This window comes from Protomyctophum parallelum (genome assembly GCF_964188405.1).
Source record: "Protomyctophum parallelum genome assembly, chromosome: 11".
NCBI classification, from domain to species: Eukaryota; Metazoa; Chordata; class Actinopteri; order Myctophiformes; family Myctophidae; genus Protomyctophum; species Protomyctophum parallelum.
In genome coordinates this window covers 9,159,357-9,177,317 of record NC_139707.1, presented here as the reverse complement: position 1 = coordinate 9,177,317, position 17,961 = coordinate 9,159,357, and the positions used below count along the sequence as shown (strand labels likewise).

The 17,961-nt window shown below is 42.0% G+C and overlaps 1 protein-coding gene across 1 annotated transcript in view; it reads right to left on the bottom strand.

The window, feature by feature from the left end:
• stxbp5l (syntaxin binding protein 5L) overlaps window positions 1–17,961 on the bottom strand; it is a gene marked incomplete at its 5' end in the record, with an annotated part of 281,832 nt that overhangs the window by 107,137 nt on the left and 156,734 nt on the right. Inside the window, one exon of the mRNA XM_083777165.1 lies at window positions 5,958–6,039. Coding sequence (XP_083633291.1) covers window positions 5,958–6,039 — 82 coding nt within the window. The remainder of the gene's footprint in view (window positions 1–5,957; window positions 6,040–17,961) is intronic.

Genomic DNA, 17,961 nt, shown 5'->3' with positions numbered 1-17,961 from the left:
TGTGTGTGTGTGTGTGTGTGTGTGTGGGTGTGTGTGTGTGTGTGTGTGTGTAGAATAGAATAGCCCTGCTGTTATCTCCTCGTTCAACACAGTGACGTGAAAGCACTTTCCCTGGGCTGGCTCACTTGAATAATAGATGTAACGAGCAGGTGATCCATCTGTATTCCTGCCGCTGCAATTATGAAATGATTTATGGTTGCCTTGTAAATAGTCTTAATTGATGGTTGATCCGTTCCCTCGGTGACTTCTCCCTTGTATAGCACTGCACCTGGTTATTATCAATTACATTGTAATAATACTCAAACTCGAGTAAAAGTATCCATAAAGTTACGTAAACATATATTGACATCAATCTACTAAATTACCTAAAGCTAAATTAGTCATACAGATTGATGATGCCATTTCACGAGATGTTCCGACACTATATTAGCATCAATTCCAAGCGCTCATCAATAATATGATTATTATTATGTATTATTTACAGGCTGAAACATTTGTGAACCCCGTCCCCCACTGTATAATAATTAGCCTGGGCAGCATTCCATTTCGGGTTTATGAACCGGTCGGGAGCAGATCATATCACTACGTCATGTTGTAGTATTGTTTTGTAGTCAACAATCATCCGGAACTTCCTTATCCCTCAAAACGATTTTTCTCAATAAAAAGAGCTTTTATTGTTATTCTTCCGGATTGAGGGAAAAGGAAGTTCGGTTTGATTGTTCCTGCCTGATGACTACAAAACAATACTACAACATGACGTAACGATATCATCCTGATGACTACAAAACAATACTACGACATGACGTAACGATATGATCCTGATGACTACAAAACAATACTACAACATGACGTAACGATATGATCCTGATGACTACAAAACAATACTACAACATGACGTAACAATATCATCCTGATGACTACAAAACAATACTAGAACAGGACGTAACGATATCATCCTGATGACTACAAAACAATACTACAACAGGACGTAACAATACCATCCTGATGACTACAAAACAATACTACAACAGGACGTAACGATATCATCCTGATGACTACAAAACAATACTACAACAGGACGTAACGATATCATCCTGATGACTACAAAACAATACTACAACATGACGTAACGATATGATCCTGATGACTACAAAACAATACTACAACATGACGTAACGATATCATCCTGATGACTACAAAACAATACCACAACAGGACGTAACGATATCATCCTGATGACTACAAAACAATACTACAACAGGACGTAACGATATCATCCTGATGACTACAAAACAATACTACAACAGGACGTAACGATATCATCCTGATGACTACAAAACAATACTACAACAGGACGTAACGATATGATCCTGATGACTACAAAACAATACTACAACATGACGTAACGATATGATCCTGATGACTACAAAACAATACTACAACATGACGTAACGATATGATCCTGATGACTACAAAACAATACTACAACATGACGTAACGATATCATCCTGATGACTACAAAACAATACTACAACAGGACGTAACGATATCATCCTGATGACTACAAAACAATACTACAACATGACGTAACGATATGATCCTGATGACTACAAAACAATACTACAACATGACGTAACGATATGATCCTGATGACTACAAAACAATACTACAACATGACGTAACGATATGATCCTGATGACTACAAAACAATACTACAACATGACGTAACGATATCATCCTGATGACTACAAAACAACACTACAACAGGACGTAACGATATCATTCTGATGACTACAAAACAATACTACAACATGACGTAACGATATGATCCTGATGACTACAAAACAATACTACAACATGACGTAACGATATGATCCTGATGACTACAAAACAATACTACAACAGGACGTAACGATATGATCCTGATGACTACAAAACAATACTACAACATGACGTAACGATATGATCCTGATGACTATAAAACAATACTACAACATGACGTAACGATATCATCCTGATGACTACAAAACAATACTACAACAGGACGTAACGATATCATCCTGATGACTAAAAAACAATACTACAACATGACGTAACGATATGATCCTGATGACTACAAAACAATACTACAACATGACGTAACGATATGATCCTGATGACTACAAAACAATACTACAACATGACGTAACGATATGATCCTGATGACTACAAAGCATACTACAACATGACGTAACGACATGATCTTGATGACTACAAAACAATACTACAAGTAAGACGCGCAAACGCGGGAAGCGAACGCAGCTCGTAAATGGCAATAACAATTAGAATAAATTACATACTTTTTTAAGGTTTTCTTTTTAAACTTCACTTGAGTAAATGGACTGTAATGACATTAATGTTTGAATCATGTCGTCTGTAGCTCCTCTGTCGTATTTAAACCATTTTGACCAGAGAACTGATTCTACAAATGTCTTCTAAATCATGACAGTTTTCTGAAAAACCTATGTTTCTATATCAGTGGTGCTCAAGCAATTTCGTGTTTTTTCAGGTAGTGAAAATAGTCAACCTAAATACGAGCTCAAAACGTGGCGCATCGTAACAGGTTTTGAGCTCGTAGATCGTTCATTTTCTAACTTATAGACACAGGTAATCTGTTTCTCATTTTCCATGAAAGTAACCGTTTTGGACATATAAGGTTTATATTTCCGGTGTTGGGAAGAAGGAACCGAGAGGTAGAGAGAAAAGAATCCTGCACACTGTCTCTCACTTGAGTTAGATTTATTAACGTTTGGGTCGTTCGGATCGACCTTCATCAGGCATCCTTTTCATTTGATGCCCTGATGAAGGTCTGAATGAACGTCAATAAATCTAACAAAAATAAATCTAAGTGAAGACAGTGTGCAGGATTTTTTTTTTCTCTCTACTTCTCAGTTCCAGTTATCCAACGCACCTGTCCATTGTAGCTGTGCAGAAGGACTTTTTCTTATGGGAAGAAGGAACCAAAATGAAATAAAAATGACTAAATGTGCCACGTCTGTCTGTGTGTGTGTGTGTGTGTGTGTGTGTGTACGGTTGTAATGCACATAACTCGAGAACCGTTTGCCCCACCGACTTCATATTCACACACACACACCGTTCCACACCCCCGCAGGGAGTGCAGTGCCCGGCCTAGAGTCGGTGGCATATACACCGTTGTCCAGAAACACCCACCTGGTCAGGCTCTGCCAGTGGGCCTAATTAGCCTAAGTCCCCTCATATGTGCAATTTCCAGCCTCTGCCTCAGCCAATTGATTGCCATGGCAACCCCACACCTGCCAATTGATTACTTAACCAGTCCACTTTTCACAGTCAGTTTGCAGCACTCTTCAGACAGAGTATATGGGCACAAAAGATAAAAGTTAAAAGGGATGCTATGACAAGTTGACAACGGGTATTATTAGGTTCCCAAGTTGCATCGCTCTCAAGTAGGCCGGTGGCCGACGGGCACGTACAGCATAATTAAACAGGAGAGGACGGGCTGGTTATTTTTCTCTCTCCCTGATAACAATATTATAATCTTTAGTCTAATTCACAATTAAAGCTATATGCCAATGTACAGTAGTGTGGTGGTGTTTACCTACTGTATATATATACAGAAACTAGAGATGTCCCGATACTGTATCGTATCGGAAAAGTATCGGATCATTGGTCATATCGGGTCATATCGGTATCGGCGAATATGCCAGTGCAGCCAGTCTAACCACCAATCCGACACAGGACAGGGGTAAAGGGTTGACACTATGGCAGGTAAATAATATGTTGGGGCATGTGGAGTTTGCTTTCGAGTTGCCCAAACTGTTGCCCAAACTGCAGGTGCACGCACGCGCACACACGCACGCACACACGCATGCACACACCCACGCACACACTGCAGTGTAAGAGCCAGACAGACAGGTCCTGAACCCCATTATGGCACAGTTGTGTCTTAATGTGCGCATTAAGACATGGTAAGCCAGGTACAACAACAGTACGGCTAAATGGTAGAGAACAGAGCAGCCGGGGACTCTGAAGCATCCTCGAAATTCCTGGAAGTAAGTGTGTGTGTGTGTGTGTGTGTGTGTGTGTGTGTGTGTGTGTGTGTGTGTGTGTGTGTGCATGCGTGCGTGCGTGCGTGGGGAGCTATATAAAGCAGGGGCAATCGTCCACTCTTCACACAATACACACCTTGCATTTTGCTAAGTGGGGGTTGAAATGGCTAATGGGATCGACAACATGAATACACCTCACATAATGTCAAGAGTCTGCATGCAGGGCTGTTATGCAAAGCAGCCGTCAGCGTGCTATTAAGGTCTCTGTCGGGTGGAAACCATCTTTATTCATCCAAAAAACTGTCACTGTTCAGGATTCAAATGTGCAAGATTAGATCTACAAGCTCAAACAGTTCAGGACAGTGATGTGAGCACCAGTGTTGTAACTAAAGCCCTTACATTGCGTTACGTTACATAACGAAACTACTATTTGCTAACGCTTTACATTTCCCATTCCATGACGGCGTTATAATTACTGTGCGTGTGTTAACCGCGTTATGGCGTTATTATGTCAACTTTATGTGATCAGTGAAAAGTCTCGCCATGCAGCTCTGACCGTGAGTCTGACCGTGAGTCTGACCGTGAGTCTGACCGTGAGTCTGACCGTGAGTCTGCTGACTGCAGTGCAGAGAGAGCGCTCTCTGTGTTGACAGTTTCGTTTGTGCAGTCATACTAGCTTCTGAGCAACATGGCTTGATTGGCTTCACACCCTAACATGATAAAAGCACGTCGCAGAAGAGGTCATTGATTGGCTAACGTATAGGGCCAGATTTCAGGGTAAGGCAATCAGAGACAGTCTACAGAGTAGGCGGGCTTACTGGCTGTGGTAAACAGTAACACATTCAGTCACAGACACACAAACCCTTGTAACGCATACACACTAGACAGAAATCGCCGGTTGAACGAAAACTATAATACAGTACCACACGCTAAAATGGCAAATGCGGATCATGACAGCGAGATCGGATGGTTTGTGGGTTGGAAATATCGATTTTAAATCGCCACAGTAGCATGTCACCAAGAGTCAACTTGACAAAATGATTGCTAGGTAGCCTATGTTGTTGAGGAAATGCTTCCCCTCTCAACGCCGGTGGAGTCTGTTCCTTGGTCAGCAAAATACCAGTGGAAGCAGGGCCAATGTGCAGAAATACATTTTCCAAATACCTGAACAATGAATATTCTAAAATGGAAGATGAGCTCAAAAATAAATTTGATGAATTAGAATATCTCTATATCACTGCAGATATATGGACTCATTTTTTATTTGATTATTATTATTTAAAAAAAAATGAAGGCAAGTTGTCTTTTCTCTTACTGTGCGACAGAACAAAAAAACCTTCTTTTAAATCGTTTTTTATATTATTATTTTTTAAAGTAAAGTAAAGTAGTTACTTTCATAATTGAATGTAAAGTAAAGTAACAAATTACTTTTTTAGATAAGTAACGATAACTATAATTCTTTACTTTTTAAAAGTAACTTGCCCAACACTGGTGAGCACAGAGAGGCGCAGAGTTTGTCACACATAACGTTACATGTTTAGCTATATTGATATATTTAGCTATTGAAAAATAGCAGATCTACAAGCTCACAGTGCTGCACCGAGCTTGTAGATCTATTTTTCAAAAATCGTGAAAACGTGGCACAAATCTTTGAATATATATCCCATCAGAGCGAACTGAAAAAAGGTTTTTGGGGGTCCTTGACATGGAAAGCTTTGAGAACCACTTACCATATAGAAACATTTTTTTCAGGTCTAAATGGGTACTAAAAGTACAGTACTCAAGTGAACTTTGTTAGACCCATTTTCACCATAAGTATTAATTTGTTTTCATTGTAATACAGATAAATAAAAGGAATTTAACTCCCTATAAATAAATATTTCTTCTTACCTCATTGATGAGAAACTGTAGCTGAAGGACCGACGCTCCGCTCTCATGCTGACAGTGGCAGTCCACGCCGGGCCGTCCCAGTCTGATGACATCACAGAGTCAAGGAAGTAGAACAGGAAGTGACCATGGCAACAAACCGGAGGCACAAACAACAAGGCACACTCATTCTTAACCCATTCTGACCTGAGATCAGATTCATACGAGGTTTCCACTGGACACACACTGGTCTGATTAAACCCATTCTGACCTGAGATCAGATTCTAAAAGTCAGTCGTTCTTCGATTTTTCAAAAATAGCAGACCTACAAGCTCGTATCGCGCCACTCGGTGGCGCGATATGAGCTTGTAGATCTGCTATTTTTCAACAGCTAAAGCATAACATGATGCTAACACCAAAATGGGTTCCCGTTCAGAATGGGTTAAAGACGTACAGTAGACAAACACAATGCCTTGTTTTATGGCCATATAGACATGATGTTATACCACTGTACTCTACTGTATATATAATGAGGTATTGTAGAAACAAGATTCTTGCTCTTCACTGGACTATAAATTTACTAATGCGCTTATTCAGACATTAGGAACACAATTATGCAGCAATTTCACTCAATGAGAATCACTTAATGTAAATGGACCATTATAAACCTACACGCGCACGCACGCATGCATGCACTCTCGCACGCACACACGCACGCACTCTCGCACGCACACTTCTGCTAGCTTCACAGCACAGAAATGAGCAGATCGACAAGTTCATAGATGAGCTTGTAGATCTGCTAATTTTCAACAGCTAAAGCATAACATAATGCTTAAAACACCAAAAGGGGTTCCCGCCCAGAATGGGTTAATATGGAGGCTGGGGTTCAGGTGGTTATTCAACAATGAAGTGTCTTGCAGCAGTGGGTCTTTCAGAAAGTGACCCTGCATGGCAGTATTGCTTCAGAATAAAATCAAGTAGTGAAATTAGATTTGATAGCAATACTGCAAACATAATATGAAAATGCAGAGAAAGGCATCTGGAGGACATGAACTCTCTATATACACACAAATCAGTTATGCACGGAAAATCATTCCAGTAATGCACTTACAGGCTCAGCCAGCTCAATTACAATTTAGGCATTTAGCAGACACTGTAATGCAGAGCGACTTAAAATAAGCAAGGTAATCGCATGCATAGAGATGCAGAGAGACGTGTAATGCTTCAGTAAAATATGGATATAGGTAAACCAACAACCCAGCTCTAAATCGTGCACTCTAAGCAATAATATGTCAACATTTTAATGACCTTTTTATTTGTATTTATTTCTTGGCATTCAGACAGCCAGCAACAAAAATAATGTAGTCTCTGTGACACATCTATAGGAGCCGCAATCTGCATTCAAAGATTTTCACATTGGTCGATTTGCCTGTCTGCTTCCTGATTGGTTAGTCATTGCGACCGGGGTTTTTTTTCGACCAATGACAAAGCTTCTAGGAACATCTTTGAATGCAGATTGCGGCCCCTAGATGTGTCAGAGACTACATGTTTTGGGGAGCGTTCTACCCATTGCTGGCTGTCTGAATACCAAAGAAATAAATAATAATAAGGTCATTAAAATGTTGTTTTATTATTATTGCTTATAGCAGCTTTAACTTGCAGTGCAGCATGAATATCTGTCGCGGCACGCTGCCAAATTCCTTGGCCACGTGCTGTTTGACAGATATATTCATGCTGCACTGCAAGTTAAATGTTGTGTGCATGCACGCACGCACTCACACTCACGCGCACACATGTGCACACACACACACACACACACACACACACACACACACACACACACACACGCATGGCCACGCACACACACAGGGTGTGTAAGTGTATAAGGGTCCTAATGGACTCAAAATGGTCCGTGGCCTAATGATGCATGAAAAGGTTTGAAAAAAAAAACACTTGTCAGGCTTGACCATGCATGTACACACGTTTATTTTTTGATTAAGCTTTTATTTTTGAGCGAATGCGTGCTTTAAAAGCAATGCACTAAAAACATGCTTTGATCCAAATGATTAGCTACGCATTCAAGTGCTATTCAGTATTATGTATATACTAGTGAAGTATAGCACTTTGATTTAATGCAACCTGTGTTCTGCTTTCTACGAATCTGGGTTCAGAAAAAGAAAACACAGCTTCTCCTATCCACTTAAAACGCCTCCCACGGACTGCAGTGGGTGCAGTATTCTACAAACGGGAGATAGCAGACAGCCTGTTCCTTTAAACAAATGTTATGAATTTAATAAACATGGCTTGATTTATGCTTTGTAGCACGCCGGCAGATTACAAAACATCATGTTATGACTGATGTGTTGTGAAATACTATTAATAACTATTAACTCCTGTACTTTTCGATAGGAAAATAAACAGTGCATTATGAATTAACCATTTAAGCCCTATATTTCAAATATTGTGAATATTGCAGATCTATACTGTACAAGCTCAACCAACTTTATAATGACCAATTGCAGTATAATGGAGATTGGTTGAAAATAGGTGATATATCACCAATTTTCAACCAATCTCCGTTATACTGTAAAAGGTCTTAGTTTTAGTCAAACAAAATCAACACTGCCAGCCAGAATATCAGAATGCATGGGATGTATTCCTATATATACGTCTAGGCGAGACAAGCGGAACTAAGTAGAGGAAAGAGATTCACAGGAAAACGTCCAACATGTTCCCTACAGATTAATGGACTCACATTAATTTTATGGTCCGCTCTAATAACACATTGACCTTGGGGGGGTAAGGCTACGACACCTGCTGCTGCTGCTGCTGCTGCATGAGGCTTAAAATACAGCCCGTGCAAAGCTATACTATTGATTTAGACTTTAACCCATTTAGGCCTGTCTTCTAAATCCTGACAGTTTTCTGAAATACCTATGTTTCTATATCAGTGGTGCTCAAGGACCCCAAAAATTATATGTAATAGGCCGCCGACCCCCATCTGAAAATATGTATAGTTTTGCTCCACATTTTGACGATTTTTCAAAAATAGCAGACATACAAGCTCGTAGCGTGCCACTCGGTGGCGCGCTATGAGCTTGTAGATCTGCTATTTTTCAATAGCTACATTTTAACATAATTTAAAACACCAAAAGGGGTTTCCGCCTAAAATGGGTTAAGGTGGTTTCCTTTATCCCACGGTAGAGAAAAAGAGTCAACATCAGCCATATTTGAATTCTACAGAGGACGGTACACTGTAGTGTACACTACTGTACGATCTCACCAGATTGATGATTGAAGGTTATGGACTGCTGAAGACTGGACTGCGCGCACATACACGCTCGCGCACAAGCACACATTTACATATACGGTAGGGAATTCTCAAATTGATTTTCCCTTCTGTCCGTTGCCATTTCTCAACTGCATTTACTCTCTCCCTTTTTTTTCCACTCCAACAAACGCTCTATGCATTGAGTCAGGTCTGAAATGAAGTGAGAGAGGCAGGCATGTAACAGCTCATCCCTCCTTATTTAGCCGCTTGGAACCCCTCTCACACACTCTGTCCAGTCAATATATGAATGAATGATTCAGTTCAATCTGTCTGTCTGTCTGTCTGTCTGTCTGTCTGTCTGTCTGCCTCCCTGCCTGCCTGCCTGCCTGCCTGCCTGCCTACCTGCCTGCCTGCCTGCCTGCCTGCCTGCCTACCTGCCTGCCTGCCTGCCTGCCTGCCTGCCTGCCTCCCTGCCTGCCTGCCTGCCTCCTGCCTCATGCCTCATGCCTCATGCCTCATGCCTCCTGCCTCCTGCCTCATGCCTCCTGCCTGCCTGCCTGCCTTGAGGCCCCATTTAAAAAGCAGAACAGGTTTACAAGGAAATGGCTGGTCACAAATGCCTTCAATACAGATCAGAGGTGGCTGCTCGTAATCCAAACAGTCAGTCTTAAACACATGCTTGAGCTGGTGCGTGCGTGCGTGTGTGCGTGCGTGCGTGTGTGTGTGCGTGCGTGTGGATGTGTCTTTGCTCGAAGACGCCCTACAGCTTTCTTTCTCACGTTGTGCCGGTCTGGTGAGGCAACGCCCACTGCAGCTGAGTGACAGCGGGCATCAGAGCAACATGATTGGCCGTTGACATGACAGGTGACACGGTGGTGTCTCCATATACATGTCAGGTGACACGGTGGTGTCTCCATACAGACAGGTGACACGGACAACAGTTCCCGCCGCAGAGAAAATGGCCGGAGCTGGGATTGAACCCAAACCTCCCAGCCTCAGGGCGGACACTAACCACAAGGCCACTGAGCTGGTTTAGTACTGAGGCATATTCTTTAAAAAAAATGGCTTCTATAAATCCTAAAGGTTTTCTGAAAATGTCTATGTAAGTTTCTATGTCGGTGGTGCTCAAGCTTTTTCATGTCAAGGACCCCCAGAATTATCTGTATTTGACCGCTGACCCCAAACTGAGAATATATACATCAAGGGACACCCCATAGAAGCAAAGGTTCGAGTTAAAAACATTTGCTCTGAAAGAATAATATATTCAAAGATTTGTGCCACATTGTAGATCGGCTATTTTCAGCATGCAACCAAGTGTAAAATGACTTATACTGGATCTCTGGTCCACTAGTCCCTCCCTAACATTTTAGTCTAGTTTTTATCTGTTGACGAAATTGTCAGTATATCTTACTTTTATTTAGTCGTCATAGCTTAGTTTTTATTTTGTTTTCCTCAGTGAAAAAAAGGTAGTCGAGGAACATGTTTAATCTGAGTCAACACTTCTACCTACGGGCCCGGATCGGAGATAATGACATCTGCAGACGGCAGACACACCTGAGATAATGACATCTGCAGACGGCAGACACACCTGCGAGCGACTGTCACTTCTAATAAACTGTCACAGCGACTGACTGTCCCAATGCTGCATGTGGACGGGTATCCAATCTGAAAAGAGTGTGTGTGTGTGTGTGTGTGTGTGTGTCCATGCTGCATGTGGATGAGCATCCAATCTGAAGAGGCGTCACAATAAAACAAAGGATGAGGGAATTGGAGCTGCTCGCAACACGGTCGCAATCAGGTGTGTGTGTGTGTGTGTGTGTGTGTGTGCGCGCGTGTCTTTTGAATAAAAACATTTTCCAAAATAGCGATAAAAAGCGACGTGAGCTTGTAGATCGTCTATTTTCCACTATATTCGATTGATTGATTGATTGATTGATTGAATACTACTAGTCATAAATGTAAAGAGGACAGGGGCACAGTAACAATTTGTTTCCATTGTGGTCCTAAGTATTCAATTCATCAGCAAAGCGTATTGACACGTTAGTATACATCATAGTCATCAGCAGAAACTAAACGTACCCACAGCATACGGTAGGTGAAAACTAAACGTACCCACAGCATACGGTAGGCTAAACGTACCCACAGCATACGGTAGGCTAAACGTACCCACAGCATACGGTAGGCTAAACGTACCCACAGCATACGGTACGGTCGGTGCAAAGGAGTAGAAGCAACAGTGACGGCAGTGAATTGCACCTCCTTTCGGTGGGAATTTAAATTGTGATATAATTCCCGATAAATGTTATTTTTCTTCTGGTCAGTTCAGTGATTCACATTTTTGTAACGTGTACAGTATTCGTTAAAAGTTAACGATGTTTTCATGTGGACTCACCCACCAGTTCATTAAGTAAGCTTGGTTTGCCTGGTGGGTGGTGATGGGTGGTGATCCACATGAACTGAAGCCGCACCCACAGCTGGTGTTGTTATGATAAAGGGGGAGGGGTTAGGGGAGATTTTTTCATTGGCACGTTTGACTGTCAAGGTTTCAGCCTCCAGGAAGAGACCCTAAATACAAAGGGAAGACAACATTGCACATATCAACCACACCATTGACCAAGGGTCTAATGAAGTACTGTCACCTCATAAACACATGACATAACAACCACACCAAGGGCTCTAATGAAGTAACCTGACGCTGCCAGATGAGGGCGGTATTGGGTAACCATGTTCCCCAACACAGCCTTCATCTGGGATCTCTCAGGGAGTTGAGCTGACACCAATCCGTTCCGTACCGCACCAATCATATAATATGTGCGTAACCGGATGTGAAGCTATATAGACACGTCAATATGATTGGTTGTGTTTGCACGCCCACACGGTGATAGACAGACAGTCCCATCCAATCATCTACCAAGTATCTTGAAAAAAAGGAACAGCCCCGTCATCGAATTTGCTTCCGCGATCCCAGATCCCAATAAGCTGTGAAACAAATTTGTGTAGCAAGCTTCTTGGATCTGGCAGCGTCAGGTTACTAATGAAGTACTGTCACCTCATAAACACATGACATAACAACCACACCAAGGGCTCTAATGAAGTACTGTCACCTCATAAACACATGACATAACAACCACACCAAGGGCTCTAATGAAGTACTGTCACCTCATAAACACATGACATAACAACCACACCAAGGGCTCTAATGAAGTACTGTCACCTCATAAACACATGACATAACAACCACACCAAGGGCTCTAATAAAGTACTGTCACCTCATAAACACATGATATAACTAGAACTGCACTCTGTCGAGTGCATTCTTGCTTGTTGCACACTAGTAGGCCATGAATGGCCAACTAGTGCGCAAGCAGAGCGTGCAAGTACTTTCAACCGCTATAAACTGTCAAATCTCAGTATCTCTGTGAAGGAACATTTGAAATTTCTAATTATTAAGTGTAAAAAACATATTGTCATTACGTCACCATCGAAAACCAATTACACTCTGGCATTGGGTCCTTTAATCCAGGGGTCTGCAACCTTTTTTAAATGAAGTGCCATGTTTTTATTTTCTAGATCGTCAGTGTGCCATATCAACATTAATTAATTTTAATGACACCACAGGAAAAATTCCAACTTATTTTGATTGTCAACAAAAATAAAGTTTTTCCTTCTTTTTAAATATTTTCTTTCACGTTGTTATAATGATCATTAGACTCAGGGCAGAGTTCAGTTAATGAATGTAGAATGCAGGATGTAATTTACACACTAATGTGAGGGACTTCATTTTTTTGACTGCATTTTCTTTTTTAAGTTTATTTAAAACCAAAAATACTCTCTCACACACTTGCCAGTGTGCCAGTGATCACCCTCCTTTGTGCCAATGTTGGCACTGGTGCCTAAGGTTGCCTACCCCTGCTTTAATCCACATATTTCTTACGTCATCATTCAGAGCTAGTTATACATGTATATGTCATTTGTAAGTTGATTAGCGGTATACTGTGGTTACTTTGCGCCTACGCACCGTCCCAGCCAACCCGCCACTTTTGATGCGTATGCACCGTCCCAGCAAATTGTGCCTGATACGGCAGTGGTGCCAGATTACATACATGTATACACAGGAGCATTACCTTCAATCCTCCCAATACTAAAACATATCGTCATTACGTCACCATCGAAAACCAATTACACTCTGGCATTGGGTCCTTTAATCCACATATTTCTTACGTCATCATTGAGAGCTAGTTATACATATACACACCATGTAATCTGGTCCCAGCAAATCAGGCACAATTTGCTGGGACGGTGCATACGCATCAAAAGTGGCGGGTTGGCTGGGACGGTGCATACGAGTGCCGGGCGAAACTATTACTTGCGCGCTCTGCTTGCGCAAGTAAACAAGGGCTCTAATGGAGTACTGTCACCTCATAAACACATGACATAGCAACCACACCAAGGGGCTCTAATGGAGTACTGTCACCTCATAAACACATGACAACCACCCCAAGGGCTCTAATGGAGTACTGTCACCTCATAAACACATGACATAACAACCAAACCAAGGGCTCTAATGAAGTACTGTCACCTCATAAACACATGACATAGCAACCACACCAAGGGGCTCTAATGGAGTACTGTCACCTCATAAACACATGACAACCACACCAAGGGCTCTAATGGAGTACTGTCACCTCATAAACACATGACATAACAACCAAACCAAGGGCTCTAATGAAGTACTGTCACCTCATAAACACATGACGACATAACCACACCAAGGGCTCTAATGAAGTACTGTCACCTCATAAAATCACGGCACTCCATCTTTAATGGAAGATGTCCAGGCATAGGTGCATTCCAAATTGTGGGGGCAATGCCAACACACAACAATATATTGGACATAAAGCTCATTTATGTCATGTTTTGGGGGTGAATAAAATGTTATTTTGCCAAATTTGTCTATGCCAATAATATGGCAATAGGCCTACAATTGGGGTATATTGTATTTGGTCTCCCTGGGCCCTGTGTCTCGGTTGGACCTGACCTTTGACACTATCCTGTTCATTGTTTGACAAAAAATTTGACCTGAAGCTGAACAAATTATATTTCTCTCCAGAGCTATTAGCTCAGTTGGTGAAAAAGATGTCAGCACGACCCTGGTTTGATTCCGGGGTAGAACAGGAGGAAAGGCACATATAGTGTAGCTTGAAGTGGTCACAGAAACAATAGGGAACGTCTGTGTTTCAGTTGATGAGAAGCAGAGAGCAGAGAGGACAGTGAGGTGACCCGCACATTTAATTGCACTAGCCGCATGGTTGCTATCTAATTGCTCTGTGCCTTAATTACCTGGGTAAATACACACACGGGGGGGACATGCTGGGGAAATGCCAGCCAACTGCTTTCTAATGACTGATGACCGCTCTCAAGCTGGACAGAGGACATGGTGCTCCTGTCTTTAACCATCCATCCTTGCATCTTCAACCGCTTATCCATAGTCAGGTTGGCAGGGGCAACACTAGGACTACAGTTGTGAGGGTATATATGCAGTATATTAAAAATTATGTTTAAATTGACATCAAATGAATCAGATATGAGTTGAGCCAGTTTTACAGCTTTTGCTATGCAATGCCCGCTATGCAATACCCGCTATGCAATGCCCGCTATGCAATACCCGCTATGCATTACCCGCTATGCAATACCCGCTATGCAATGCCCGCTATGCAATACCCGATGTGCAATACCCGCTATGCAATACCCGTTATATGCAATACCCGCTATACAATACCCGCTGTGCATTACCCGCTGTGCATTACCCGCTGTGCAATACCCGCTGTGCAATACCCGCTGTGCAATACCCGCTTTGCAATACCTGCTATGCAATACCCGCTATGCAATACCTGCTATGCAATACCCATTGTATCCGTGTCAGAGTACCCGTTCCACCCATCTGTCTGTGTCCCTTTTATGCCCATAGGGAGATTTCTGTATCTGTCTCTCTGTGTCCCATTAGTCCTATATATGGAGTTCTGTTTGGTACCAAACAGTTTGGTACCAAACAGAACTCAAACAGATATCCTACAATATCTGGGTAAATGGAAGTTATAGATTATAAACAACTAAATATGCAAGACAAGTGACAAACTGCATACTACGCAGCATAATATAGCCATGTGAGTCATGTCAATGTCAATCATGTCATGTTGCAAAACTGTTCATTACAGAGCATGCATGAAATGAAAAATATAAATTAGTTAGAGTTAGAGTTACAATTAACAAAAAAATATGTACATTTTGTTTTTTATTTTAAATCGCCTATATGGTCCTCGTCATGGGAAAGTTTGGGGTCCTCAAATCTTCAGACAGTAGCATATATTTCAAGTTATGCTGCTTAATCACATGCAGTACTTATACTCAAGTGAATGTACTTCACGACTGCGCATTCTTGAGAATATGTTGTACTCTTGCGCGTCCTCATTGTGCTGTTCCGTAGTACTCACACGTACGTGCATGACTCATGAGGCCTATATTTATTGGTATACCTTATTATTTATGGCCTTACTGTATGAGTCAACCAACTGGCACTTAACCCATTCTGAACGGGCACCCATTTTGGTGTTGGCATCATGTTATGCTTTAGCTATTGAAAAATAGCAGATCTACAAGCTCATAGCGCGCCACCGAGTGGCGCGCTACGAGCTTGTAGGTCTGCTATTTTTTTAAAAATCGAAGAACGACTGACATTTTTTAGAATCTGATCTCGGGTCAGAATGGGTTCATCAGACCAGTGTGTGTCCGGCGGAAACCTTCGTATATGAATCTGATCTCAGGTCAGAATGGGTTAAACTCTCGATGCATGAGCCCACGCACCTCCTCGGCATTATAATGAAAGGCTAAGCATATACTTATACGTTGTTGAGAGTACCGCTAGCTGCAAACCTGCACGAGTGAGTCAGTGGGGAGAAGAACAAAAAGAAAAAAACAGCATCCACTCCGTTCAGGCCTCGATGCGACTTGTAATTAATTTGTGTGGCACTAATTGAATCAGGTGGAGTGACTCAACACGGATTAACGTGACAGCCTATAGCCTACACACGACGCGCCGCGAGGAGGAAAACGCTGTCAGGGAGGAGGAGGAGCACATACACGCGGATGCTGCAACCGCACGTTCATTAACCCATTCTGACCTGAGATCAGATTCATACGAGGTTTCCACTGGACACACACTGGTCGATTTAAAAAAAATAGCAGACCTACAAGCTCGTAGCGCGCCACTCGGTGGCGCGCTATGAGCTTGTAGATCTGCTATTTTTCAATAGCTAAAGCATAACATGATGCTAACATCAAAATGGGTTCCCGCGCAAAATGGGTTAATCATCTGAAATGCAGCAATGTATTTGGAGGTATAGGCCTATACTTTACATTACCATGAGTATTTACGTTTTTCAATACTTCTACTCGGCTACAGCGACAATTGCACTTTTCTTTACGATGCGAATTATCTGAAACTTACTTGTTTATGTTGAATTTGCTAAATTTTGAAAAAACGAAAAACAAACATAATTATGCCCAGTCACCGTGCTGCATCTGTGATGTTCCTTTTTACTGACACCAAGTTTAAAATAGCAAATTGAGTGCACAGGATATCAATACGAAGCAACTGAAAAACATGATATTTCAATGGTAGTGGATGGAGAGAGATGAAACGGCAACCAATGGGTGCGAAAAGGGGCACAACCAGGGGTGGGACTTGACAAAGGGTGAATTGACCTTTTAACCAATAATATTAAAAAGAAAAGTTCTGTTAACTGCAGGTTAATATGTGTGTGCCGTCATTTTTTTTTTTTTTAGATTTTTTTTTTTGCGGCTTACGCCTTTTATTGATTTTTTTTTTTTGAAGGGACAGACAGTAGGCTGACAGGAAACGGGAGAGAGATGGGGGGATGACATGCAGTAAAGGCCGTGTCGGGTCCGGGAGTCGAACCCGCGGCACACTGCGACTGGATTACCAGTCCGGTGCCCAGACCGTTACGCTACGGCCTGGGCCTGTGCCGTCATTTTAAAAGTGTAATTGTGTTTCCCCAGACAGCGCTGGTTGGCAGGTATATGAATCCACCTTTAGACAGACATGTTTGTGCCAGCATGGATGATTACATTTATTTATTGATCGCCTCTTGTCTTGATCGTTTTGCTTGATAAGCCCAAAGCGTATTGATAACTCAATAGGCTTGTTATCAGATTTCTTGGGGTATCGTTTATCGATCTCCATCCCTAATCACAGCGCCTGCATGCTGTCGGCCGTTGAAAAACCTCGTTTTCACCAGAAACAACATTAATTGCGTCGATTTGGAGATACGGGCCATTTAAAGTAGCACGTAGAGTGCAAGTGGAGAGAGAGAGAGAGAGAGAGAGAGAGAGAGAGAGGCTAGAAAGGAGTCGATAGATGGCGGATAGAGAGGTCAGGCTGGGCGTACCCACAGTGAAGAAAACACTCAAGAGAGAGATGAGCCACACACACACACACACACACACACACACACACACACACACACACACACACACACACACACACACACACACACACAGTATGTATAGCATAGTATAGTATATACACATACAGTATATGATGAGTTGCATCGAGGAGCAGCTCCTCTAAACGGCAAAGGAAACCAGAATAAAACGTCCAAAATAAAGCAGTGAAGCACGGTGTGAATCTACTCCAACCATAAACAATAAAGCAGTGAAGCACGGTGTGAATCTACTCCA